Source organism: Gopherus evgoodei, chromosome 7 (assembly GCF_007399415.2).
Source record: "Gopherus evgoodei ecotype Sinaloan lineage chromosome 7, rGopEvg1_v1.p, whole genome shotgun sequence".
NCBI lineage: Eukaryota > Metazoa > Chordata > Testudines > Testudinidae > Gopherus > Gopherus evgoodei.
Window position 1 is genome coordinate 78,588,169 of NC_044328.1, and position 27,138 is coordinate 78,615,306.

The 27,138-nt window shown below is 51.6% G+C and overlaps 1 protein-coding gene and 1 long non-coding RNA gene across 5 annotated transcripts in view; one reads left to right on the forward strand and one right to left on the reverse strand.

The window, feature by feature from the left end:
- Positions 1 to 26,634, forward strand: part of MST1 (macrophage stimulating 1) — a 52,658-nt gene extending 26,024 nt beyond the window's left edge. For 2 of the 4 annotated variants that reach the window (XM_030569170.1, XM_030569171.1), the window contains 14 exons: positions 9,023 to 9,159; positions 9,906 to 10,026; positions 10,624 to 10,742; positions 11,346 to 11,514; positions 12,586 to 12,716; positions 16,636 to 16,738; positions 17,092 to 17,228; positions 18,066 to 18,101; positions 21,187 to 21,298; positions 22,743 to 22,820; positions 24,242 to 24,388; positions 25,175 to 25,281; positions 25,652 to 25,791; positions 26,201 to 26,634. In XM_030569170.1, coding sequence (XP_030425030.1) covers positions 9,908 to 10,026; positions 10,624 to 10,742; positions 11,346 to 11,514; positions 12,586 to 12,716; positions 16,636 to 16,738; positions 17,092 to 17,228; positions 18,066 to 18,101; positions 21,187 to 21,298; positions 22,743 to 22,820; positions 24,242 to 24,388; positions 25,175 to 25,281; positions 25,652 to 25,791; positions 26,201 to 26,362 — 1,560 coding nt within the window. In that variant the 5' untranslated portion in view covers positions 9,023 to 9,159; positions 9,906 to 9,907 and the 3' untranslated portion in view covers positions 26,363 to 26,634. Of the gene's footprint in view, positions 1 to 9,022; positions 10,027 to 10,623; positions 10,743 to 11,345; positions 11,515 to 12,585; positions 12,717 to 16,635; positions 16,739 to 17,091; positions 17,229 to 18,065; positions 18,102 to 21,186; positions 21,299 to 22,742; positions 22,821 to 24,241; positions 24,389 to 25,174; positions 25,282 to 25,651; positions 25,792 to 26,200 lie in introns of all 4 variants that reach the window. The other 2 variants (XM_030569168.1, XM_030569169.1) reach the window with 2 other exon arrangements.
- LOC115654637 lies at positions 215 to 21,899 on the reverse strand. Its single transcript, XR_004001218.1, has 3 exons — positions 21,857 to 21,899; positions 21,274 to 21,705; positions 215 to 914 (listed from the first exon to the last, which is right to left on the reverse strand). It is a non-coding gene; the product is annotated as an uncharacterized LOC115654637 (long non-coding RNA).
- Positions 26,635 to 27,138: the final 504 nt, after the last annotated feature.

Below are 27,138 nucleotides of genomic sequence, written 5' to 3' on the forward strand. Positions count from 1 at the left end.
TCAGTGGGTCACAACTGAGGAGGTCAAATTCAGCACAGACTGTGCAGAAATAGGGCAGACTCACTCCATATTGGTGGTTGTTTTGTCATTAGATATATGAAGCCAGTAATCAAAATAACTTCAGTCTCTCCACACTGGTTAACAGTAAGTGAAAGATACAGTCTTCTTAGGCATCACAGCACTTAGAGTCCACTGCCTGGGTGGTGACCTATGAGGAGTGAAAAAAAATTTCATCGAACAAAGGGGCCTTTTAATTCAAAGCGATCAGTCACACATATAGATCTATGTATAACCCAAATTTTACCCAGTAACCATGCTAGGGTCAATTCTGTAGTAACTAAATATCTAAATAGCTAAGGGTTTGATTATAAAAGAAAAGATGAGGATTAATTACTGTTAACAGATCATCTATATATAACTGATCACAAAGTCCTTATATCAGATCTGTAGCAGTGATAGAACAGATCGCTGGCTTATAAAGTCTCTCTGGTAACTTCCAAAAGATTGGAAAGTCTTCAGTCCATAATTCAAAATATTCCTTTGAATTGTAAAGCCACAGTCCAGAGAATCAGGGCAGGAAATAGATGGCCAAATAGAGATAGCGGAGGGATCTTTTATATCCTCTGGCATTTGCCTGGAAATCTACTGTCTCGAAGAGAGCTCACAGCCCAGGTGCACGGAAAGTTCCTGACCCAAGGTGGAGTCCTGGATTACATGAGCATATCCCATGTCCTTATATGCTGGATCACCCACAGCCCACGTTCTGGTTGAAGCCTCCTTCTTCAGGAAGCTTTATCAGGGCGGAAGGAGTTTCTTCTATAGCCCGTTGTGAGAGCTAAGTGTTATTCATGCGACATCAACATAAAGTGTTCTTGATGGGACATCAACACATCAGTTTAAATTTTATCTGGAGGCTGTTATTAAGAGAACACACATATATGAATAGACAATATTAATAACTTCAAATACACAAATGCATATGTACGGGCATACTTAGCTAATCATGTTTTCCACTGACAAGTTTCGTGACATACGTTGTACAAAATTTGTTCTAATTGTCTAACAGTGGCAATATTAATGCTATAAATGGTCATACTTAATCGCACAGCATTATTGCCGCTCTCAGAACTGGGACTATCTGCCATTAGTCCTACACAAAGAGCACTAGTACCTCGCAAATGTGCTGGAGACCTCCCAAATGGATGGAAGGTTCAGAACTGCCCAGACCAGAAGGGATACGAGCCAGAGACTGGCTCCAAAACACTTTCTGGAGCAGAGCTTTTAGAAAAAATGGTTCCGTATGAAGAGCGATTAATATCTGGAACGTTACGGCTTGGAAAAGAGAGGGCGAAGGGGAGAGAGGACAGAGGTCTATAATCATGACTGATGTTGAGAAAGTAGATAAGGAAGTGTTGTTTACTACTTCTCATAACAGAAGAACTTGTAGGAGGGGTCACCAAATGACATTAATGGGCAGCAGGCTTAAATCAACAAAAGAGTATTTATTCACACAACACACAGTCAACAGAGGCCAACACCATAACAGCCCGTAACCAACAGTCTACCCACTAGGCTGCCCATCACTGAAAGCTCTATCAGAAATGGAGAATGTGGGCATCACCCTAATCCCCACTGAAGGGAGTTAAAACAAGATAACCAAAAAAGAAAGAGATTGTCACGGATTTTGGAGGGGACAAGGCCCTGCACCCCCGGCTTCCTGCAATTCACCATGACTCTCAGTCAGAGAGTACAACAGAAGGTTTATTAGATGACAAGAATACAGTCCAATCCAGAGTTGTAGGCATAAACAGGACCTCACTGTTAGGTCCCTCATGGGGGGAGGGTTGGGAGTTTAGACCTCAACCTTGGTGTTTCATCCGATTCCCCAGTCAACTGAAGTCTGAAGACCCCACCTCCAGCTTAGTCACTCACTCTCCTCCCACTCAGCTAGCCTTTGTCCAGTTTCCGGGCAAAGGGATCACCTGGCCCAACTCCCGCTTCGGTTACAGGTTCAGGTATCTCCCCTCAAGTGAAGTCATCTCCCCATCCCATCTCGAATGCAGACAATCCCAGTAAAACTAAACAACATTACCAGGTTAAGTATCAGAGGGGTAGCCGTGTTAGTCTGGATCTGTAAAAGCAGCAAAGAATCCTGTGGCACCTTATAGACTAACAGACGTTTTGGAGCATGAGCTTTTGTGGGTGAATACATGCATCTGAGGAAGTGGGTATTCAACCACGAAAGCTCATGCTCCAAAACGTCTGTTGGTCTATAAGGTGCCACAGGATTCTTTGATGCTATTACCAGGTTAGTCTGCCCCGCTCCCTACTGCGTCACAGAGACAAAGGGAGAAAAAGCACTGTGCCAAGCCCTTGAATGGAGATGGAACAGCTGCTGAAATGGACAAGCATCCATCATCAAGAGCAACTCCTGCAGCAGATGGCCACACAGCAATAGCAGGAAATTCGTTAATTAGCAGCTCAGCAGCAGCAGCAACAACAGTTGGTCCAACAGGTGGCCTGCATTTTGCAACCCCGTGCCCACCAGAGCTGCCTAACCCTGCCTCTATCCGGCTTTCCAAAATTGCTCCGGACAATGATCCTGAGGCTTTTTTAGAGACTTTTGAATGGGTGACCCTGGTAGCGCAGTGGCTCCAAGACCAATGGGCTGCAGTGGTGGCCCCGTACTTAAGCAGAGTAGCACAGACTTCTCGTCACCGAGAAGCTGTGTGACTGATGCTGGAGCTGGCTCAAATCAGAAGCAAAGATATGGGTGTAGGTCGCTGAACGTGTACTACTAGAACAGTTTGTCCAGATCCTGCCCCCTGTGGGAAGAAAGTGGTGTTTCAGCATCACCCTAACACCATGATCGAGGCCATTAAGCTCATGGAGTACTACCTCAGTGCCAAGTCTCCCGGGATTACAATATCTTCGTGGCTGGTTGGAACCAAGAGTCCTGTGCCCCTGAAGGATTAAACCATCCAGTGACTCCCTGGATTATGTGGAAAATCGACATCTATCCCCCCACCAGAGCTCCGGCGGGCAAGAGGATCCAGAGGAACAAGGACCCCCCATTCCAGAGGCCCAGTGCTAACTACCTGCCCTGCGGTTCAGGAGACCTTTGATTGGCCCAGAAGTCAGGAAAGCATGTTGTGACCCAACTGCCCGGGTCCCCAGGCATGAAACCCAAGAACAATACCGGTGTTTCTGATCTTCCTGATTTTTTCCTAAGGTTGTTCTGCACCATAGCCATCATAGCCTGGAGTCTCTTCTTAAAGTGGCGCACACACACACCCTTACTGGCAGTTCTATTTCTTCAGTTTTGCTTTCTCAGGAGTCATGGGTCAAATTCAAGAGTCCCCTGCTCTGTCTACCACATAATTTTGAATTTGAAAATGCATAGTGGGGCCGTTGTCATGTAATTATGTACCACCATTAATCACCTCCTAACACTTGCATCTTTAAAAACACAGAACTGTTCAGAAATCTGCAAGCAGGGACATTTTTTTTCTGGACTGGGATATTACCATTACTGTCACTATTGAAATGCCACTAGTGAGTCTCATGGCTCAGAGATAAGAGCCATGGAACTGTGCCATTGCCTGTTCTCTGGGCCTCGTGCTGCTGCGAACTGTGCAGTTCACTGATAGGACTATCTAAACCAGCTTGGTATTTTTTGTGTCAGCATTTTTTGCCACTTTGCCAGCTCTTTGCTCACCACTCCTACAGGCTTTTACGGTAATTACACCCAACTTAGTCAATCCTGGTATTAAGAGCAATAGTTCAGTACAAGTATCATTTCTTCTATGTGATGAGCCAATTCCTTTTCCAGAAGTCTTATGACTCAGACAGGATTGTCATGGTAGTTAGGCACAGATCTATGTCTCAGTTACGGCCAGCATTGTCCCTGCCAATTCAGTCACCAACACGGAGACAGACTACATCTTTTTGAGCCTGAGCAAAGGAACGTAGAATGCTGTTCCTTCACTTCCTTTTTGGCCACCTTTGGAGCCAATGACATGCACTGGTGATAGTAGCCCCACTTCTCACAAACACTCCTTCGCTTTGTATTTCATTAGACAATTCCACCACTATCCCAGAGGGTGTAATTTTTCAATTAAAATACATTTTTGTATTGAAGACAAAATTGATATGATGATAATGTGTCATGTGGCTTCTGCTTTCTTTTTTCCAACTAACCTACCCAGCCATGTCCCTGCTGAATCACAAGAGTCAGCTGTATAGCTGATGGTCCTTAATAGTTTTTTAGCCTGTATAAGCTTTATACAGAATAAAACGGATTTATTGAGCTGGATGTCTGGGTGCTGCTGTCAGGTAACCCGCAAGGCTGTTTTCACTTAAACATGCAGCTTTCGGCGTATAGCCCGGACCCTGGGTTTGTGTTGCAGCAGTCTAGCATGTCTGGTTCAACAAGGCAGGGGTCTGGAAGTCCCAAGCTGGTAGGAAAAATAGGCTCCAATGTAATTTCAGTAAATCATGAGACAGTCCCAAGGGGACTGCTGTGACCAAACCCGTCACACCCAACTTCTGGCAAAAAGAGGCTAGGAATTTTGAAGCATTTAGAGATGACGAACAGTCAACATAGATTCCCCAAGGGCAAGCCAACCTAATTGCCTTCTCTGATGACAGAATTGGCTCTGCGGATATGGGGAAACCAGTGGATGCAATATATGTTGACTATGGCAAAGTTTTTGACATGGTCTAGCAGCAAGTTCAAGAGGTATGGATTGGCTGAATGGACTATAAATTGGCTAGAGAGCTGGCTAAGTCGTCCGGCTCAATGGGTACTGATCAATGGTTCGATGTCTATTTGGCAGCTGGTATCAAGCTGAGTAACCCAGGGGTCAGTCCTGGAGCCGTTTTCTTCAACAGATTTATTAATGATCTGGATGACACTAAACTGCAGGGAGACGTAGATACCTGGAGGGTAACGACAGGGTCCAGAGTGATCTAGACAAATTGAAGGATTGGTCCAAAGGAAATTTTGTGGGGTCCAACAAGGACAAGTGTAGAGTCTTACAATTAGGATGGAAGAATCTCATGCACTGCTGCAGGCTGGCTAAGCAGCAGTTCTGTAGAAAAGGACCTAGGGATTACAGTGGATGAGAAACTGAATATGAGTCAGCACTGTGCTCTTTTTGCCAAGAAAGCTGCATTAGTAGGCGTATTGGCAGCAGATCGCGGGAAGTGATTAGTCCCCTTTATTTGGCACTAGCAAGGCCACATCTGGAGTACTGGGCATTGCCAGGAGATCGAAGGACGTGATCATTCCCCTCTATTCGACATTGGTGAAACCTCATCTGGAGTATTGCATCGAGTTTTGGGTTGGCCATTACAAGAAGTATGTGGACCAATGAAGGGAGGAGGGCAATGAAAATGATAAGGGGGTTGGGACACAAAGTTCGACAAAAGGCTGTGGGAACTGGGCTTTTTTAGTCTTTAGAAGCGAAAAGTTAGTGGGATTTGATTGCAAACTTAAATTACTTGAGGAGAGGTTCCAAAGATGATTGAGTGCAGATGACAGAACAAGTAGCAATGGTCTCAAGCTGCAGTGGGGGAGGGGGAGTAAAGGGACGATGACTTCTTATAGAATCATCGAATATTAGGGTTGAAAGGAACCTCAAGAAGTTTTCTACTGTAAAGCCCTGGTCAAAGCAGCCCCTATTCCCAAATAAATCATCCCAGCATGACCTTAAAAACCTCTAAGAAAGGCGATAGCACAGCCTCCTTAGGAACCCTTTCCACTGCTTAACCCCCTCCCATTCTTGTCTTTTGCAAACTGAACAATCCCAGTTCCCCCAGCCTCTCATAAGCCATGTGCGAATCATTTTTGTTACTCTCTGCTGGACACTTTCCAATTTTTCCACATCCTAGTGTGGGGCCCAAAAACTGGACACAGTACTCCAGATGAGGTCTCAGCAATGTCAAATAGAGGGGAATGATCACGTCCTTCGATCTCCTGGCAACGCCCCTACTTATGCAGCCGAAAAGGCCGTTGGCCTTCTTGGCAACAAGAGCACACTGTCGACTTATATCCAGCTCTCCTCCAATGTACCCCCTTGGTCTTTTTCTGCAGAACAGCTGCTTAGTTATTCGTTCCCTAGTATGTTGGAGTTCCTGGGATTCTTCCATCCTAAATACAGGATTCTGCACTTGTCCTTGTTGAACTTCATAAGGTTTCTTTTGCCCCAATCCTCTAACTTGTCTAAGTCCCGCTGTATCTTATCCCTACCCTCCATGCCATAAAGTTTAGTGACCACCTTTCTATCACCCTGGGAATTAGCGCTTTTGACACAGGGCACTCGCTGCAGGCCGATGTCCTGCCTTGCTGCTGCCCCACCCCCCGTGTCCATCCCAGCTTCGATTCCCCTTATGCCAGGTTTCATCTTTGGGGAATCCCCCAACCCCCTATTCCCCACCTCGCCTGAGTCTTTGGTTACTGCCAGTTACCATCTAGCCCCCGCCCCATGGGCGCCTCTATGTATTTTGCTGCCCCAAGCATGGCAGTCAGGTGGCTTTTGGCGGCGTGCCTCTGGGAGGTCCTCTGGTAACATGGATTCGGCGGCCTGCTTGTGGCAGGTCCACCAGTTCCACAGCTTCGGCAGGTCCGCCGCCCAATTGCCATTGAACCCGCGGGACCGGCGGACCTCCCGCAGGCAAGCTGTCAAAGGCAGCCTGACTGCCGCCCTCATGGCGACCTGCAGGCCGCCCCCCACCCATGCTTGCTGCCCCAGGCATGCGCTTGGTCTGCTGGTGCCTGGAGCCGCCCCTGAGGACCGCCCACACCCAACACTCACTGGGAAGACTGCAGTATATGTGCCACTCATCATTGACAAGGAGGCTGTGTACCTGTTGCCTCTGCCTATCCTTGGGCTGCCCCGTTGCCATCCCAGTACCTTTCGGCCTTAACCAAGCCTGAAGCCTGGGATTTTTTTCCAGGCCGGAGATTTCTCCAGCTCGGTTGGTCTTTCACCAGCCCAGCTCCACTTCTGCGACATGGTTCAGCTTCCCAGCAGCCAAGCCCTTGTCCCGATAGAGACAGAGACTCTCTGCTCCAGGCCCAATGGGCTCTTATAAGTGTCAGGTGGGCCCTAATTGGGGCATGGACCCAGCTGAGGCTTCTTTCCCAATCAGCCATTCCCCAGGTATAGCCCTCTCTAGGGCTGTTTTTAACCCCTCCCAGCAGGACTGGGGTGACCACCCCGCTATAGTTGGATGTTAGGAAAAACTATTTCACTAGGAGGGTGGTGAAGCAGTGAAATGGGTTATCTAAGGAGTTAGTTTTTAAAGGTACAGCTTGACAATGCCCTGGCTGGGATGATTTAGTTGGGTCTGGTCCTGCTTTGAGCAAAGCATTAGACTAGATGACCTCCTCAGGTCTCTTTCAACTCTAACCTTCTATGATTCTATACCATCCCTGCCCATACTGCCTAATAGCTGTTGGTGGACTACCATCCATGAATTTATCTAATTATTTTTTGAGACCTGTTATAGTCTTGTCCTTCACAACATCCTCTGCCAAACACTTCCACAGATTGACTGTGAATTGTGTGGTGAAATACTTCTTTTTGTTTGCGTTAAACCTGCCCCTATTAATTTAATTTGGTGCCCTCCCCCCTCGCAGTTCACGTGTTATGAGATGGTGTAAACAAAACTTCCTTATCTATTTTCTCTAGGCCAGTCATGATACAGAGCTGTATCATAACTCCCCCAAATCATTTCATTTCCAACAAGAAAAGTCCCGTTTTATTAATCGCACCTCATACGGTAGCTGTTCCATAACCTTACTCATTTTTGTTGCCCTTTTCTAAATCTTTTCCAATTCCAATATATCTTTTTTGAGATGAGGCGAAAACATCTACATGCAATATTCAAGCTCTGACGTACCATGGATTTATTTAGAGGCAATATGATATTTTCTCTTATTATCTTAATGAGTCTCAACAGTCTGTTAGCTTTTTTATCTGCCCCTGCACATTGAGTGGATGTTTTGAGAGAACTAGCCACAATGAGTCCAAGATCTCTTTCTTGAGGGAGAAAAGCTAATTTAGACCCCATAATTTTATATTTATGGTTGGGATTATGTTTTCCAATGTTCATTACTTTGCATTTATCAATACTGTGGAAAAATGCAAGTTCCAAAATTGAGTTTAGTGTCATGTGGTCTGGTAACATGTCCTTGCATGTCTTGCTGACTCATAGCCACCATTATCCATAGGCTGGCTGAGGCACTCACTGGTGAGAACAAACTTTTTCCATGGTCCATTGTCTTTAATGGGCCATTAGCATTATCTAGTTTCTTCATTGGTGTAGCTGAAAGGCTAGTTATAGATGTTTCCAACTTTATAGCATCTTTCAGTGACATACACATAGCAAAATTAATAACTCCACATACGATTCAACAAGAATTCTACCTCACAAGGCTCACTTTGTACAAAGGTTCATTTTGTAGCATAATTATCTGAAAGTGGTGAATATGGGGGGTATCAGGGTGTTGCTTTTGGGCACAGAGTGTCACATACCCTACTCTGTGAGGCAATTTTACTCGGCTGGTGTAATGGGGTTCTTACAACCGCTGGAAGCAAATGCGAGGCAGACATATGCCTAACTTTTCAGGCTGTGTGTATACTACCGAAGTGAGTTAGTCGACATAGCTTAGGAGTCGACGTAGCTAAGGTCAACTAACTGTGGGGTCTAGATCGCACTGGGTTGATGGGAGACACTCGCCCGTTGACTTATCTTATGTTCTCGTAAGGGATGGAGTATGGGGGTTGACCAGAGATTTAGCTGCAGTTGATTTGGTGGGTCTTCACTAGACCTGCTAAATTGACCCTGGTGCATCAATCACCAGAGCAACAATCTGCCTATAGTGTAGATATAGCCCGAGTCTCTGCCAGGCCACTTGCATTGACCTAGGTTTGTAATGTAGCCCTGGCCTGAGTGCTGACAGGGCCCCAGTCATTGAAACCATTCCAGTTCCCTGCGCTCTGTGTCCCAGCAGGTTTTCGCCCTCTCTGCGGAACGGCCTGGAGGAGAACTACTGCCGGAACCCAGACAGAGATGAGCGGGGTCCATGGTGCTATACCACGGACCCGGCCGTCCGGCACCAGAGCTGTGGTATCAAGAAGTGTGAAGATGGTGAGTTAAACCCCCCTTTCCCAAGCACAGGTGCCGACTTTTCCTTTTCCCAGGGGATGTTTCACCCCATTTCACCTGAGGCTCAAGCCCACTCAGGCTTCCTGCCTCCACTCTGCTCCTTTCCCTAGGCTCCCACACACCCACCACTATCCACCCTCTCCTAGGTCCCCACAAACACCAAACAGCAGTTTGGCAGTGGCACCACCCACTTCAGCTGTTTGACGGGGGTGTTCCCCATTATCTGATGAGCATGAGTGGAACAGCTGTGGCCGATGTATGTTGAGCAACCACTATTTTTGTCCATTCATGCCCCAGACCGAGAGAACCCACAGACTTGACATCTATGCCCTCATTCATGGAATAGTCATCGCCCACGGGCAACGATCAGACACCTCACCCCCCCTCTGTGTGAAGGCGGGAAAGCCCCTCACTCCCCAACTGACAGCTGGTGCCTGTGCACCAGCACCCAGCCCGCACATGCCCTAGCACCCCTGCACGCCGTCATGCACAGATGTGCAGGATCCAGGGTTCTACCCACAAACCCTTGCCTGGCATTAGTCTGCTGGGTGACTGTCTGCAATGTGGGGGACTCTCCTGGGGGCAGAGCTGGGAGGATTGGGGAATGCCGTGAATTCTCTGGGTTCAGTGTCCCCGAGTCCCACCTGCATAGCTGGTAGAGGCCCAGAGCTATCAGCCTGCATGTCCCCTGCCTCGCTCCATGCCTAAAGCATGCCTCTCTGTTGCAGACATGTGCGTGTTGTGTAATGGGGAAGATTACCGGGGACTTGTGGACCACACGGAATCTGGGCGGGAGTGCCAGCGCTGGGACCTGCAGCACCCCCACAAGCATCCATACCATCCCCACAAGTACCAGCCCGCCCTGCTTGGGGCCGGGATTGCTCATCCCTGGCAGGATGTTCTCAGTTTGGAATGGGGGGGGTGCCTCAGGAGGGAGTAGGGCTGGGTAGTGGGGGGGCATCTCAGCACGCTGTAAAGAGCAGAGTGTTCCCCGGGATCACTGGTTGCTGCCCATTAATTCCTAGGGCCTTGGAAGCCTGAGCCCCCAGCACTGCAGAGGCCCTGCAGTGAATGCAGACCAGCCTGGGAACATGGCACTCTGGAGTGGGATTGGCACAAGCAGAGACCGTCTCTGCTGCCAGTGCTGAGCCTCCAGGCTGGCAGTACCACCTGCAGAGGAGCATTCTTGGCACTGCCCAACCCCACCGCCATGTTCAAGCAGGGCCTAGCACTGAGATTCTGTGGGTAACATGTCCCCCAAACAGGGCTGGTCACTGCCCAGGGTCAGTCTGGGGGCCTCACTGAAAACACTCTTCCTAGGAGGGGTCCGAGCAGGGAGAGAGCACATCCCAGAAGTTCTCGTACCAGGACAGGAGCTGAACATGGCTTTGTAAATATCAAGGTTTCCCTCACCTCTTTCCCTCGCCTCCTCCCTATCCCACCCAGATACCCTGAGAAGGATCTGGATGACAATTACTGCCGCAACCCTGACAGCTCCGTGGGCCCCTGGTGCTACACCACAGATCCTGCCCGGGAGCGGGAATACTGCCACCTCCGCAAATGCAGTAAGTGATGTGGTGTGCTGTGGGTGCCAAAGGGCATGTGTGGGATGTGTTTCCCATACTGCTATGTCCGTATCATCGCTTAACATCACTGAGATTCACGCTGAAGTGTCCAGTAGGGCTCTGGTCCCTGATGGTGTGAGGCCTAGCCATTTGGCAGTGACACCCCATGCTGCACTGCCCAGATCGCTACTACCATGCCTCAGAGGAGTCAAGTCATGTAGCCATGACAGACCTTTCCTGGCCAAGGCCCCGCCTGCTGCCGCTGCCCAACACTGCTCTCTGCTGTGCCCCAGTGCAGGGGATAAGACCCCCAACCCCTGGCACAACACCTACCCTCTGGCACTCAGGAACATGTTCCATGTCCTTAGGGGTACTTCAGAGAGCCCGTGAGGTCCAGCCTCTGGCTCACAGTACTGAGCACATGGCAAGACCCTGCCAGCGAAGAGTGTGCAGCGTGACCAGTCCCCTGGTCATCGGGCTGGTGCTAGGGTGAAAGCTGTCCCAGTGCCCACACCCACAACATACACCACTCCTCCCTGCTCCCTGGTGCTCCCAAGCCAGCCACCACTGAGGCTTGGCCTTTCCCGCTGCCCACATTCACAGAAGCAGAGAAAAGCCCACGAGTGGCAGACACCACCACCAGCTGCTTCAAGCACAAAGGCGAAGGCTACCGGGGCAAGGTGAACGTCACCACGTCAGGAATCCCCTGCCAGCGCTGGGACGCCCAGACCCCCCACCGGCACCACTTCCGGCCCGAGGAATACGAGTGCAAGTAGGCGATGGAACTGGTAGGGGGAGGGAGGCGCTGCTAGAGGTGTATATGCTGGACGTTAAGGGCACGGGAGGCGGAGGCCTTGCTCACAGGATGAAAAATTTACTGCGCATCTCAGTAGGGATTGCTGGGTGGCCCCTGGAGGCTAATTGGGGTCCCGGGGAACTACCTGGAGGAGGGAGTCACTGGGGTCCCGGGGGGGCTAGCTGGGGGAAGGTGTTGCCAGAGGTTCTTGGGGGGGTACCTGGGTAGGGGTTATCTGTTCCTCCCAAGATGAGGGCCGGCACCAGTGCACACTGCTCTAGCTGCCCGAATAAACACCCAGGGTCCTGGCTGGCTGTGCTGGTTTGGCTTGAGCTGACGACGTCCAGACTCCCTGGCTCAACTCCTTTGTGTTGCAGGCGCCCACTGTGGCAATGTAGACATCGGTCTGATGGCTGCAGCAATCCCCCGGCTGAAGTTGGGCAGGAGGGGCTGGCTTTGCAGCTGGGAGTCACAGCGTGGGAGCCAGCTGGAGGAACCGGGCAGGGCTAGGAGTGTGGTGTGAGGCTAGGCAGGGCTCGCAGGTTCTGTGGTTGCAGGGCCTGAGACAGGCGTGGCCCCGGCCCAGATGGGGTGGCGCCAGGACCGGCGCTAGGGGTTTGAGCGCCCTAGGTGCACGGCCATTTTGCTGCCCCTCGCAATGGTCCCCCGGCTCCACAGTCCTGCCTGCAGACGGTCGGCTGCTCCCGCAGCTCCAGTGGAGCTGCCGCAGTCGTGCCTGCAGGAGGTCCACCGCAACCGCGTGACCAGCCGACCCTCCGCAGGCACCACTGCGGCAGCTCCACCAGAGTCACCTGCCACCCCCTCCGGCAAAATGCAGCCCCCTAATAATGCTGGCGCCCTAGGCGATTGCCTAAGCCGCCTAAATGCAAGCGCCGGCCCTGGGTGGCACCAAACTTGCAGAGGGCCTGCCTGCTCCTGGCGTGTCTGTGAGGGGGAGAGCCGTGGCTCCCATGATGGGGGCTGGCAGCCACTGGACGCTGTGCCCTTGCTTGTGATGTTCCCAATCTGAGCTGGTGTGTCTGCCAGGGACCTACGGGAGAATTACTGCCGGAACCCTGATGGCTCAGAGGCCCCCTGGTGCTTCACCAGCCTGCCCAGCATGCGCGTCGCCTTCTGCTTCCAGATCAAACGCTGCACCGACGAGGTGGAGGTGGAGGGTGAGGACTGCCCTGGCAGGGAGGAGACAATAAACCAGTTGTCACAGTCCAGTGCTCCCGAGTAACCCTACAAGAACTGGTACCCATAGCCCAGTGGCCAGGAGCAACACTACAATGAGCAACTAGTGTGTTCTAGTTATCTTAGGTGCCTGTACTCGAACACAAAAAGGCTGGAGAAGAACTAGGCATAATTGGAAGTCCTGGGACAGTCAGGGAACTATCATAGAATCATAGGGAAGGGATAGCTCAGGAGTTTGAGCATTGGCCTGCTAAACCCAGGGTTGTGAGTTTAATCCTTGAGAGGGCCATTTAGGGATTTGGGGATTTAGTTGAGGATTGGTCCTGCTTTGAGCAGGAGGTTGGAATAGATGACCTCCTGAGGTCTATAGAAGAGTAGGTCTGGAAGAGACCTCAGGACGTCATCTAGTCCACCCCCACCCCCACTCAAAGCCAGGCCTAAACCAACTAAATCATCCCACCCAGGGTTCTCTCAAACTGGGCCTTAAAAACCTTTAAGGAGGGACATTCCACTACCTTCCTAGGTAATCCAGTCCATTGCTTCACCACCCTCCTAGTCAAACATCTTTCCTACTATCCAGCCTAGATCGCCCCCATTGCAACTTGAGAGCATTGCGCCTTGTTCTGCCATCTGCCACCACTGAGAACAGCCTTGCTCCATCCTCATTGAAACCCCCACATCAGGTAGTTTGAAGCCTGCCATCAAATTCCCCCTCACTCTTCTCTTTTGCAGACTAAACAAACTCAGTTCCCTCAGTCTCTCCTCGAAAGTCATTCGGCCCAGCTGCATGATCATTTTTCTTGCCCTCCACTGGACTGTCTTCAATTTGTTCATATCCTTTCTGTAGTTGCGGGGGAGCTCCCCAAACTGGACACAGTACTTTAGAAGTGGTCTCAGCAGAGCCAAATAGAGGAGAACAATCTCTTTCCTCGATCTGCTGGCAATGTTCCTACTAATGCTATGATGGGATTGGACAAGGGGGAGAAAAGGTAGAGGAGTTGCACTATATGTAACAGGACAATATGATTACTCAGAGCACCAATGTGAACTGGAGAAAAGCCTGTTGAGAGTCTTTGGCTAAGTTCAGAGGTCAGAGCAATAAGGGTGATGTCGTGGTGGGCATCTGCTATAGCCCACTAGACCAGGAGGATGAGGATTTCTTCAGACAACTAACAGAGGTTTCCAGCTCACAGACCCTGGTTCTCATGGGGGATTTCTATCACCCTGACATCTGCTGGAGACCAATACAGCAGTGCACAGACAATCCAGTAAATTTTCTGAGTGCACTGGGGACAACTTCCTGGTGCAAGTGCAGCTGGACAAACCAATTAAGGGCTGTGCTTCTCTTGACTACTGCTCACAAACAGGGAAGAATTGGTAGGGGAATTTGATGGAGGTGGCAACCTGGGTACAGGGCTGTCCCTAGATATTATGGGGCCCTACTCAGCCCCCCTATGGGGTGGCAAGCCTCTGTGGGTGGGGGGGAAGGGGAGAGGGCAAGGAGCGGGCCCCAGGGGAGGGAAGCGGGGCTTGCTTGGGGAAACCACCCCCCAGCACTCACAGGCAGCGGGGGTTGGGGCCGCATTTCTGCACTTCTACAGCCAGTGAGTGGAGTTTCCTGGGCCTACTGCAGATTGTTGGGAATTGGTGGCCGAGCTGGGCAGGGGCAGGAAGAAGCGGGGCTGGAGTGGAGGCCCTGCGCACGGCACTAGGAAAGTTGGGGCAAAGCCTCAGTGAGTTTAAACACAAGAAGGAAGCTTCCAAGAATTGACATTTGAACAGATGACTAGGGAGAATTATAAAAATATTGCTTGAGTATGCAGGGAAGTAATAAGGAAGGCCATAGCATAACTGGAGGTGCAGCTAGCAAGGAACGTGACGGGAAATAAGAAGGGTTTCTACAGGTATGTTTGCAACTGAATTGGGGTGGCAACCTAGTGACAGATGATGTGGAAAAAGCTGAAGTACTCTTTGCTTCTTTTGCCTCTGTCTTCAAAGACAAGGTCAGCTCCCAGACTACTGTACTGGGCAGCACAGTATGGGGAAGAGGTGAGAGAACAAATAAAGGACTATTAAGAAAAACTGGACATGCTCAAGTCCATGTAATGCATCCAAGAGTGCTGAGGGACTTGGCTGATGTGATTTCAGAGCCACTGTCCATTATATCTGAAAACTTTTTTACGCTTGGGGGAGGTCCTGGATGATTGGAAAAAGGCAAATATAGTTCCCGTTTTTAAAAAAGGGAAGAATGAGAATTCTGGGAACTACAGACCTCGCCTCAGTCAGCCACACCTCAGTTCCTAGAAAAATCATGGAGCAGCTCATCAAGGAATCTATTTTGAAGCACTTGGCAAAGATAAAGGTGATCAGGAACAGTCAACATGCATTCAACAAAGGAGAGTCATGCCTGACCAATCAGATTACATTCTATGATGCGATAACTAGCTCTGTGGATATGGGGCAAGTGGTAGACATGCTATAGCCTGACTTTAGCAAAGCTTTTCCTACAGTATCCCACAGTATTCTTGCCATCAAATTAAAAAAGTATGGATTGGCTGAATGGACTATTAGATATCTAGAAAGCTGGCAAGATCGTCGAGCTTAATTGGTAGTGATCAATGGCTTGATGTCTAGCTGGCAGCTGGTATCAAGCGGAGTGCCCCAGTGGTCTGTTCTGGACCCGGTTTTGTTCAACATCTTCATTAATGATCTGGAGGATGGGATGGATTGCATCCTCAGCAAGTTCATCAATGACAGCTGCAGGGAGAGGTAGATAGGCTGGAAGGTAGGGATAGAGGCCATCTTGAGCTAGTTAAATTGGAAAGTTAGGACAGAAGAATCCCATGCACTGCTACAGGCTGTGGGCCAACTGTCTAAGCAGCAGTTCTGCAGAAAAGGACCTGGGGATTACAGTGGACGAGAATCTGGATATGAGTCAACAGTGTACCCTCGTTGCTAAGAAGGCTAACGGCATATTGACCTGCATTAGTAGGAGCATTGCCAGCAGATAGAGGGATGTGATTATAACCTCTCTAGCTGGCACTATTGGGGCCAAATCTGGAGTATTGCATCCAGTTTTGGAATACTCACAACAAAAAGGATGTGGAGAAATTGGAGAGTCCAGCAGTGGGCAACAAACATTTTTAGGGGGTTGAGGCACATGATGTAGGAGGAGAGGCTGAGAGAACTGGGCTTATTTAATCTCTGGAAGAGAAGCGTGTTTGGGGTATTTGATCGCCACTTTAAACTACCTGAAGAGGGGTTCCAAAGAGGCTGGAGCTAGTTTGCGCTCAGTGGTGGAAGATGACAGAACACGACATAAAGGTCTCAAGTAGCAGTGAGGGAAGTCTAGGTAGGATAGGAAAAAACATTTCACTACAAAGGTGGGGTAGCACTGGAATGGATTATCTAGGGAAGTGTCGGAATCTTCAGCCACAGAGGTTTTTAAGGCCTGGCTTGACAAAGCCCTGACCAGCATGGTTTAGTTGGGTTTGGGCCTGTGTTTAGCAGGGGATTGGACTAGATGATGTCCTGAGGTCTCTTCCAACCCTAATCTTCTATTATTCTATGATCAGTGCGCACAGACCAATGTCCAGGAGCGACCCTAAACTAACAAACCAGAGCGTGTAGCCCAGTGCCCTGGAGCAACAATACCATAACAAATGAGTATCCACAACCCAGTGCCCAGGAGCAACTGCATAATAACAGAACATAGTGTGTATGTTACCTCCTTGGCAGTATGGGGGGTCTGAGTGAAGAGCAGGGGAGGGAGGACTAGGTCAGCGGTACCAGGATAGTCCCCGAGGGAGATGTCATGGTGAGGATGGGGGCCAGGGAGCTGGAGGGGGTGGGGGAGTTGTGCACACCCGGTAACAGCTATTTCCCTTTCTTCACCCCCAGACTGTTACCAGGGAAATGGTGAACTGTACAGAGGCAAGATCAGCAAGACCCGGAAGGGCATCACTTGCCAGAAGTGGTCAGCAGGCTCGCCCCACACACCCCAGTGAGTGCAGGGTCTCCAACAATGGCCTCCACAGCCACTGGGAGAGGTCCCCAGCGGGGAGGTGTCTGCACTGGGCCCAGGAACCTAGGCATGTGACCCTGCCATGGAGCCTGGGTCAAGGCGAGCAGCAGGGCCAAGGGCAGTGGGAAATGCTCCCACCTCCGGGGGGAATGTTATGGGGAGTGTTGGCATGAGGGATGAGAGGTATGAAAAGGTTGAAGCGTAAGGGAGATAGAGGGAAACCAGGGCAACAGGGGGTGTTGAGGAGGCGGCAGGGGGAGGGCTGAGGGGTGGTTGCTGAGGGGCAGCAGAGAGAGGAAGGACTCAGGGCTGACTGCACTACCGCCTCCCAGGATCTCTCCCGCCATGTTCCCCGCCATGAGGCTGGAGGAGAATTATTGCCGGAACCCCGACAACGACAGCCACGGGCCCTGGTGCTACACCATGGACCCCAGCACCCAGTTTGATTACTGCGCCATCAAGCCCTGCGGTGGGTGTCTGGCACACAGAGGAGACAGCTCAGTCCCGTGGCCGCTGCCCCACCTCATATTCTCTGGGGACCAACGCAATCTTGCTGAGTTGAGAAAATGCAGTGAGCTTGTGGCCTGGCTCCCCTGTGCCTGGCTGTCCTGTGGCCTAGCCTTCTGTTGTCCCAGTGCCCCACACTGATGAGGGGCAGGGCCATGATAGGGCCACATCTGCAAGCCCACAAACTGGGCTGAGTCCTCCAGGGGCCTTCTCCACAGCAGAGGCAGCCCTGGCCACCCGGTGTTCGGCATGTGGATCTGAGTCTGCTCAAAGCAGACCTGGGCTCTGGCCTGGCAGATGGATGGGCCCCAAGTGGCCCCAAGCATGCTTAGACTGCTTTGTGAGTTCCAGGTACCCAGTCGTGCCTGTGTCAGGCAGGTGGGGCTATTCGTGTGGGGACAGGCCAGAGCCAGAAGGTGCTCGGTGGAGGTGGGGTGCAGTGAGGAAGAGGTAAAGGGGTGCAATTAAGGACTTAATCACCCCCACTCCAGGGATGCAACTATAGAGTGGCTCAGTACCAGTGTGGTGGTGCTAGGCGCATCCCAGAATGCCGGCTTCTCCGGCACCACTGCTCTGGAAACCCGGAGGTGTTTTCAAAAGATTTAATCAGCAAAGTGGGGGGAGGGGAGCTGGGTTGAGGGCTGAGGGAATGAAGCCCCAGGATGGTGCCGCTCTCCAGCACAACCCCAAGCTGTGCTTTGGCCAGTCCCCAGGCCTTACACCATCCAGACTCAGCTCATGTACTCTGACCCACATCTTGGGGCAACTGACTTTCATCGCCTCTGATTTGTTTCCCCAGCAGGTGACAAGACACCATCCATCCTGGAGACTGTAGGTAAAGACTGCCATCTGTGGCCAGAGTCTGGGTGCTGGGGCCAGTGGTGGTAGTTTAGCCTGACGCGAGTGCTCACGAGCTGAGGCCACAGAGACCCTAGATAACCCCCACCCCATCTCTGTGTCAGGATTGGGGCAGGTGGAAGCAGTTCAGCCTGGAGGCGGGGAGTGCTCATGAGTGAGGCCAGAGAGCCCCCCCCCCCAGTGGTTTCCCCAGGAATTGAAATTAGGGTAGGGGAGTGTTCGAATTTACAGGGGGGTGTCAGGACCAATGAGATATAAAAAAGAGATATGAATAAACTAAACGTTTTGTTAGGATTATGCAAATTTAACATAAGGAAAAAGCAAGTTACACCAAAACACATAACAGATCAAGATTGCTAAAAAAAAAATTGACTTTTGAAAAGTAAGCTATCATGGGATAAAAGGGCACTCCTCTCATGGATTAGTAACTGGTTAAAAGATGGGAAACAAAGGGTAAGAATAAATTATCAGTTTTCAGAATGGAGAGAGATAAATAGTGGTATTCTTGAAGGGGTCAGTACTGGGACCAGTACTATTCAACATATGCATCTGGAAAAATGGGTAAACAGTGAGATGGCAAAATTTGCAGATGACACAAAACTATTCAAGATAGTTAAGTCCCAGGCAAACTGCAAAGAGCTACAAAGAGATCTCACAAAACTCGGTGACTGGGCAACAAAATGGCAAATTAAATTCAATGTTGATAAATGCAAAGTGATGCACATTGGAAAGCAATCTCAACTATACATACAAAATTATGGCATCTGAATTAGCTGTTAACACTCATGAAAGAGATCTTGGAGTCATTTTGGATAGTTCTCTGAAAACATCCACTCAATGTGCAACAGCAGTCAAAAAAGCAAACAAAGTTGGGAATCATTAAGAAAGGGATAGATAATAAGACAGAAAATATCATATTGCCTCTATATAAATCCATGGTACGTGCACACCTTGAATAGTGTGTGCAGATCTGGTCACCCATCCTAAAAATATATATATATTGGAATTGGAAAAGGTACAGAGATGGGCAACTAAAATGATCAGGGGTATGAAACAAGAGGAGAGATTAAAATGACTGGGAGTTTTCAGCATAGAAAAGAGATGACTAAGGGGGATATGATAGAGGTCTACAAAATCTTGACTGGTGCAAAGAAAGTGAATAAGGAAATTTTATTTAATCCTTCACATGACACAAGAACTAGCAGTCACCCAATGAAATTAATAGGCAGCAGATTTTAAAAAAAGAAAAGGAAGTACTTCTTCAGACAATATAAAGTCAACCCAGGGAACTCTGCAAGGGGATGCTGTGAAGACCAAAACTATAACAGGATTTTAAAAAGAACTAGACAAATTCCTGGAGAACAGGTCCATCTGTGGCTATTAGCCAGGATGGGGAAGGATGCAACACCATGCTCTGAGTGTCCCTAGCCTGTTTGCCAGAAGCTGGGAATGGGTAACAGGGGATGGTCACTTGATGATTACTTGTTCTGTTCATTCCCTCTGAAGCACCTGGCCTTGACCACTGTTGTAAGACAGGGTACTGGGCTATATGGACCATTGGTCTGACCCAGTATGATCATTCTTATGTAAAAATTAATTATAATAATAAAAATGTTTATTACAGAAACTCCCCAACATAATGACCTCCCAAGATAAAAACAATGTGAGATAACAACCTTGGCAAATAATGCATTTTAAAAATCTTGGCCTACTAGGAAACATATTTATATACGTTTCCATTCCCAGTCACAAACCTAGCATTCTGGAGTAAAGTGACTAAAATATAGTCCAACAAACAAATGTTTTCTTAACATGCCCCTCACTTTTCCCTCCACCGCACTCCACTCACCAGTGTTGTCCTTGGTTAGTGGAAAGTAGACTCAGAGTTCAGAGGTGCTTTCACATGAGTACACCTTCCAGGTGGGGGACAAGAAGGCACCTTGCTTGTTCCTCCAGCTGCTCACTGTTCGCTCTTGCCATGTCTGTTCGTTGTGCCACCGTTCACTCCACCATTCTGTTGCCAGTGGCCCTGCGCAGTCACCTTCAGCTGCCGGCTGCCACCTGCCACTGTGACCTCTGCGAGTTGGTCTCTTGAGGGTCCACCAGCTCTCAGTGATTTCAGCTGAGCTCTCAGCTCGCTGCTAGTGCAGTCTGGGCTGTCCCTTATACAAAAACACTCTACCCACAGGTACACTCTCCCCACAACAGGACTAAGTACTGTCACTGATTTCAGCTGCAGTGGTCACTTAACAGAACAAAAGACTATCTCTGGAGCCTAATCATCTCTGTCTTTAAATAGTGGAGAGGGACAGGGCCTACCCTCTCTCTTGATGCCTTCAAATCATCACAGGCTACAGTTCTACTGCCCATTACTCATACAATAAGAACAACATTTCATTCCCCATTCCCCCCACATTCAAGTGGTTTGTAACCCAACCCCAGCCAAAATCTATCACTTAGACAACACAGCTCTGTTTGCTGGATACCTAGGTAGATTAGGTATGAATGTAAATATAATCTGGCCCTGAAGCCTTTCCCCGCTGCCCCCGCTCATCACTTGCTGTCAGGGAGAGCTCATTTAGACTTTGCTTACAAATCATCATATGAAATTATTAGGTTGGCCCACTTCACCGAAATGAATGCACTGACATCATTCAGCTGTATAAGGAAGCTAATCTATGTTCCTACTTTTCAAATCTATTATACTTTTTCAGATACACATATTTTATCATACACTGTATAAGCTTTTAAAGTGTGCATTAATGTTTCAGTTTAAATTCAGATTTCCTAAGAGTCACTGAATTGGTATGTAACTAGCTCACAAAACTGGGGGGGTGTTGGGGAAATTCAAGGGGGGCGTGGGGAAATTCAAGGGGGGTGTAGGGAAATCACTGACCCCCCCCCCCACCTCCGTCTCAGAACTGGGGCTCGAGCCAGATCACCAGGTGCACCATGGCCATCTGTCTCTCGCTGGGGCGGGGGGGAGGCTTTGCGGAGCTCTTGCTGAGCCTGTTGCCGGCCCGGGTCCTTGAGTACTGTCCTCATCCTCCCTGTGCTTGCAGATAATGTGGTCTTTGCCGAGTGCGGAAAGAGGGAAGAACGCGTCCAGCTGAAGGGCCGTATAGTTGGGGGACGCCCCGGGAACTCACCTTGGACTGTCAGCATCCGCAACCGGTGAGGAGTGGCCCCGGGGATGGAGGGCCCAGCCAGGGTGGGGCTGGGGCAGGAGAGCTGGAGTGCGGGACCCTGCTAGGTCATGGGGAAGCAGCTGCAGAAGCGGCGACTCAGCCGGCAGGTATTTGAACTCCATTCAGTGGTGCAAGAGTTTAATATGTGCGGAACAGTAACGTGTGCATCCCCCAGAGCAGCTAGAGCCCGGCCCATGAGCCTCGGTGGGTGGGGGGGGCTGGTAACACTGGTTGGCTGCTCCACCCCACTCTGTGCAGCCTCCTCCACCTGGCTCGCAAGGCACAGGCTAGGGATTAGCAAGCCACTAACGTTGGCCCTTGCCCCCGGGGCTAAAAGTTCCCCATCATCCAGACCGCCCAAGCACTCGGTAGCATGGGCTTGGGAACGGGCACCTGCAGAAAAAACAGTGATGGTCACACCTCCTGGCATGCAGGGCCGGCGCTACCATTTCGGCGACCTAGGCAATGGCCTAGGGCACCAGAATTTTTGGGGGGCGCCATTTTGCGGGGGGGGGGGGCTGGCACGCAGGTCCGATGGATTTACCGCAGTTATGCCAGCAGATGGTCCGCTGCTGGAAAGGCTCCGGTGGAGCTGCCGCAGTTATTTCGGCGGACGGTGCGTTGATCTAAAGGCTCCGGTGCCTTTAGACCAGCGGACCGCCCGCTAGCATCAATGCGGCAGCTCCACCGGAGCCTTTCCAGCAGCGGACCGTCTGCCAGCATTACTGTGGTAGGTCTACCGGGACCCCGGGGGCGGCGAAGTGGCCGTCCGCCTAGGGCTTCAGAAACCTTGGCGCCGCTCCTGCTGGCATGGATTCCCCACAGAGGCGAGAAGGGGACAGGCTAAGCTGCACAGACCTGTACTATCTTACAGTGAGATGAAGTGCCATGCAGACCAGTGACTTCTCTCTCTGACTATGGCCAATGTCACAGAGGCAGAGATTCCCCATGCGCCTCACTGTCACACAGCTGATTTGCTGAAGACCAAGCAAGCCCATGCTCAGAGCGGCACGGAGAGCCCGAGGTTCAGTCTCACCTTCTGAAGGACACAGGCCAGAGAACGTCTCCAAAACATTTCCAACAGCCAATCTTGAGTTAAAAATTGTCAGTGGTGGAAAAGCCACAAGGACCGTGGGTAAATTGTTCCAATGGTTAATTAGTCTCACCAGTAAAAATGTAAGCCTGATTTCCAGGATGAAGGTGTCTAGATTCAACATCCTGCCTATGGAGAGTGGTGTCCCTTCCTCTGCCAACCTATAGAGCCCAGGATGAAAGATTCAGTTCCTGTGCCGATATACGTTCACCGCCTCTTTTTTGTTAATACTGCCAGCGCCACCTAGGGCTAACTAGAGGGACAGGCCTTGTGAGGCAGGCAGGGGCACCGCCTGGACCCTGCCTCTCCCGTGTGATAAGTGCTTTCTGCCCTGCAGGAAAGGAGTGCATTTCTGTGGAGGATCACTGGTGAAGGAGCAATGGGTCATCAGCACGCGCCAGTGCTTCTCCTCCTGGTAAGGTGTAAGCTGTGCCCTGGGGCCCCTTAGGGCAGTGGGGCTCAAACTTTTTTACTGGCGACCCCTTTCACCTTACAGGCCTCTGAGTGCACACCCCCTTTATAAATTAAAAAAAATTGTTTATATATTTAACACCATTATAAATGCTAGAGGCAAGTGGGGTTTGGGGAGGGGGTTGATAGTGTGTGACCGCCACATGTCATGACCTCACGACCCCCTGCAGGGTTCCAACCCCCAGGTTGAGGCCCCCTGCGTAAGGGGAGGAAGTGCAGTGTCCTGTGCACGTGCCAGTCTGGCTGAGCTCATGGCACTGTGAGGTGTGGGGGGAGGGCGGGTTGCTGGAACAGGGGACCGTCTACAGAGCGTTGGACCGCTGATTTGGCCAGAGATCAGTTAGCTCTTGCCTTTGAGGTGCTCAGCACCAGTCCAAGGGTTGTCGCCATCCAGTCCTCCAGGGTGCCTCATCCAGCGGGGCCGGAGTCAGTGATGGGATGGGGAGCAGAAAAAGGAGGTCAGATGGGCCCTGTTCACTGGCACATTGCAGCAAATGCAGGCATCATCTGGTGGGTGCTGCAGTGCCCAGGTGGGCAATGGGAAATAGGACTCTGTGGTTTGTCCCTTCAACTCCTCCCCGCCCTACCTGCAGACTACACAGGTGTCTGGGCAGCACCGAACTCAGTCACTGTCGGGCTGGCATGTATCGGCCCCAGAACTAGCCCTTCGGCATGGTCACGAAAGGGCTGCTATAGTGATGATCAGATACAAACTGTCTGGGAGCAGCTTCCTGGGCTGTGCAGCCCTAGGCCTGCAGGGAAGGGCCAGTCCTTGCTTGACCAGTCCTAATGGCACCCTGGCCAGAAAGGCAGGATCTCAGATATGGGGGACTGTGAGAGAGAGCCCCTGCACAGCCAGCAGGCTTGCCAACGGTCTAATCATGCAAATCTGAGCGACCTTGACAAGCCCCTGTATCCCCATGTCCGAGGCCCCACCCTGCTAAATTCATTCCCCACTCCCTCCATCCCTCGCTTTCCCACACCCTCACTCACTTTCACCTGGCTGAGGGAGGGGGTTGGGCTGCAGGCTTTGGGATGGGATTTTGGTACTGGAGGGGCTCTGGGCTGGAGGAAGAGATTGAGGTGCAGGAGGGCATGTGCTCTTCAGGCTCCAGGAAAGTGCTCAGGGATAGGGCAGGGGATTGTGGTGTAGGAAGGGGTGAAGAGTGCGGGCTCAGGGAAGGAGTTTGGGTGCAGGAGAGGGCTCTGTGCTGGGGCAGTGGATTGGGGTGCAGGGGAGTGCAGAATCTGGGAGGGCGTTTGGGTCAAAGAGAGGCTCAGGGAGGGGGCTGGTGAGCAGAGTGAGGCCTGGGAGCACTGTGCTGGAGTGATGTGCTGCAGCTTGGATCGTGCCTCCTTTGGCAGTGACACTGACTTGTCTAGCTACGAGGTCCAACTTGGGACCCTCTTCAAGGACCCCAGTCCCAGTGACCCCGACAAACAGGCTGTCCCCATACTGAAACTTGTCTGCGGGCCCTCCGCGTCTGACCTGGTCCTGCTGAAACTGGCCAGGTGAGCAGGCTGAGGGTGTCAGTTTAGTGGGGCCGGGATCTCATGCCAAGGCGTACTCTGGACCCCCCCCGCCACCTGCACCGTGCAGACTTTGCTGTGACAGCCTATCCCTTCAACTTGGGGGTGTCACCTTTCCTTTTAAGATCCGGCTGGCTCCAGAGATTTCTTGTGCTCCCATAGAGCCAGCGGAGGATGCTGGGAACAGACAGTGACAGGGCCCAAGCATGTCGAGTGCCACAATGGGCAGGGTGGTGCTGGAGTCCAAGGCCAGTACAGGCGCCGGTGGTGCAGGGGGCCAGCCCATGGGGCAGGTGTCTGGCTGTGACAGGGAGGCAGGTGAGCTAGTATATGGCCCTGGCAGGTGGGACCCTGGCTCCGGCTCTGCTTCTCTGACCCCACTATGGGCTTGGTGCAATGGCTTCTTGCAGCGGTATGCACTGGAGCCCATTGGAAATTTGGGGCAGCGTGGGGGACTCCTCCACCTAATACGAAATTCAGAGGATCTGGATTCAGCACTCATAGGGCTGGACAAAGCTGAATGGGGCAGTTGAAATCTCTGCGAGTCGTTGGCCTGGGCTCTATGTAGCCATCCTGTTGTGCTCAGGTCTCATTTGGAAGCTGCTCCAGATCCATCTGCGCTGAAGGCCTGTTCCTATAATGGCTGTAGTGAGGGCAGAGCTTCTTGGTGCCATGCTGGGAGGTGGGTGACCATGGACATGGGAGGGGACAGGTTGACAACCAGGGAGTGGGGGGGGGTAGCTGTGTGGCACTGCTCTCTCTTGGCAGGCCAGCGACTCTGAACAAGCGGGTGGCTCTCATCTGCCTCCCACCAGAGCGGTTCGTCGTTCCCGAGAACACAGAGTGCGAAATCGCTGGATGGGGTGAAACCGGAGGTACAGACCCAGGGCCAGGGAGGGGGCAGCCAGGAGGTGAGGACTGGAGAATACCATGGGGCGCACACACCAATGCCGACCAGACTCCTCTACAGGCTGGGACTGTCTGCAATGACACTACCTTACCCAGCTGCCTCTACACTACAGGGGCCCCAGCCGGATTCCTGCCCCAAGGGGCCTCCCTTCTGCGCTTCACTTCGCCCTCCCCACCACTTCCACATAAGAGCCCAGCCAAGGACCCCCCTTCACGACTAGCCAGTCTTCCCTCCAGCCAGCCCCCTTCAGGCCAGTCGGGGAACGCGAGATGGGGCAGCCTGTCTCTGGGTTCTAGCCCCCTCAGGCCACTCACCTGCTCTCCCTCCTCCCCCAGGTACTGGCAACAAAACTCTGCTCAATGTAGCCAAGCTACCCGTGATGAGCAACAAGGAGTGCAACATGGCGCTCAGAGGCCAGGTGAAGGAGAGCGAGCTGTGTACTGCGCCCCTGCGAGCTGGGGTGGGGGCCTGTGAGGTAAGCTGGGAGGCACGCTGGGAGGTGCATGCTGTGGGAGGGAACTGCCATGAGAGAGGGGAGTACTATGGGCGAGGGGAGTCCTGTGGGTGGGGAGGGGAGTGAGGAGTGCCTTGGAAGAGGGGAGGAAGTGTCATAGGGGGCAGGCTGGGGGGCAGTGTTATGGGGGAGGAGAGTGCTGTCGTGGGCGAGAGAGGAGGGAAGTTATATACGGAAGGGAGAGGTGTATTATGGCGAGACGAGTCCCATGAGAGACAGAATGGGAAGAAGTGCTATAGGGGAAGGGAGGGGAGTGCTGTGAGGGCTGGACCTGAATCCTGGAAGAGGCCATGCAAGGTGAGCACAGGGAGGCTCTGTGAGGGGGGCAGGGCACGGCACAGGAGTTGAAATGTTCTCTCGGCCCCTGCAGGGCGACTATGGGGGGCCGCTGGCCTGCCTGACCCATGACTGCTGGGTGCTGGAGGGCGTCATCACCCCTATGCGTGTGTGTGCCCGCAAGGACAAGCCAGCCGTCTTCACTCGTGTGTCGCTCTACGTCGATTGGATCAACAAAGTGATGAGGATGCTCTGAGCTTTTGGGGGCCCCAGCTCAACCCCCTAAAGAGCTCAGCGCTGCTTTCCTCTCCGTCTGGTGATGGCTGTGGGCTCTGAGATGTACGTTCACCAATGGCAAACTGTGCCAAGCCCTCGCAGCATCCTCAGGCAAGGCTCTGAGTCCAGATTATCTGTCCCATGTGCTGAGAGCAACCCAGGTCAGCCCGTCCCTGAGCTATGGCCACCGGCCCTAGGACGGGGGTACTCATGGTTACTATATTGGCTGATTTCAATAAACTGCTCAAGGTGTCGGTGGCTGTCTCTGTCATGTGGGCTGGGAGGAGGGGGGCTCCCCAGGGTTCTGGGGTACAGGACAAGTCTCAAGGACTGCTGGGAACCCGGCTAGGGCCTGGCAGGCTCCAAGTCCGCCTGGGGGAGATGATAGCTCTGGCCCTGCACACTTCAGGGAGCCTCTCCCCCAGGATCGGGAAGGGGGGGGCCTGAATCCTGAGTTCTGACCCACAGGAGCACAGAGCCTGACCTAGTCATGTCTCACTGCACAGGAGAGGGCAGCAAGGGGCTGGAGTTAATGGGGGGGCAAAAAGGCAGGGGAGGTCCTTAAGTGGCTTGAGGGTGGGTATGAGGCAGTGCTGGGGTGGAGGGGGGAGTATATTGCTCCTGCAGGTCCTGGCTGGGACAATCAACTCATGGCTCCTGAGGGACATGGTTGGGGTAGAGGAGCTGATTTATATTTCTATGTTTGTCAATAGACTAGGAGCTGTGACACATTCACCCAGAAGCAGGACAAGGGGC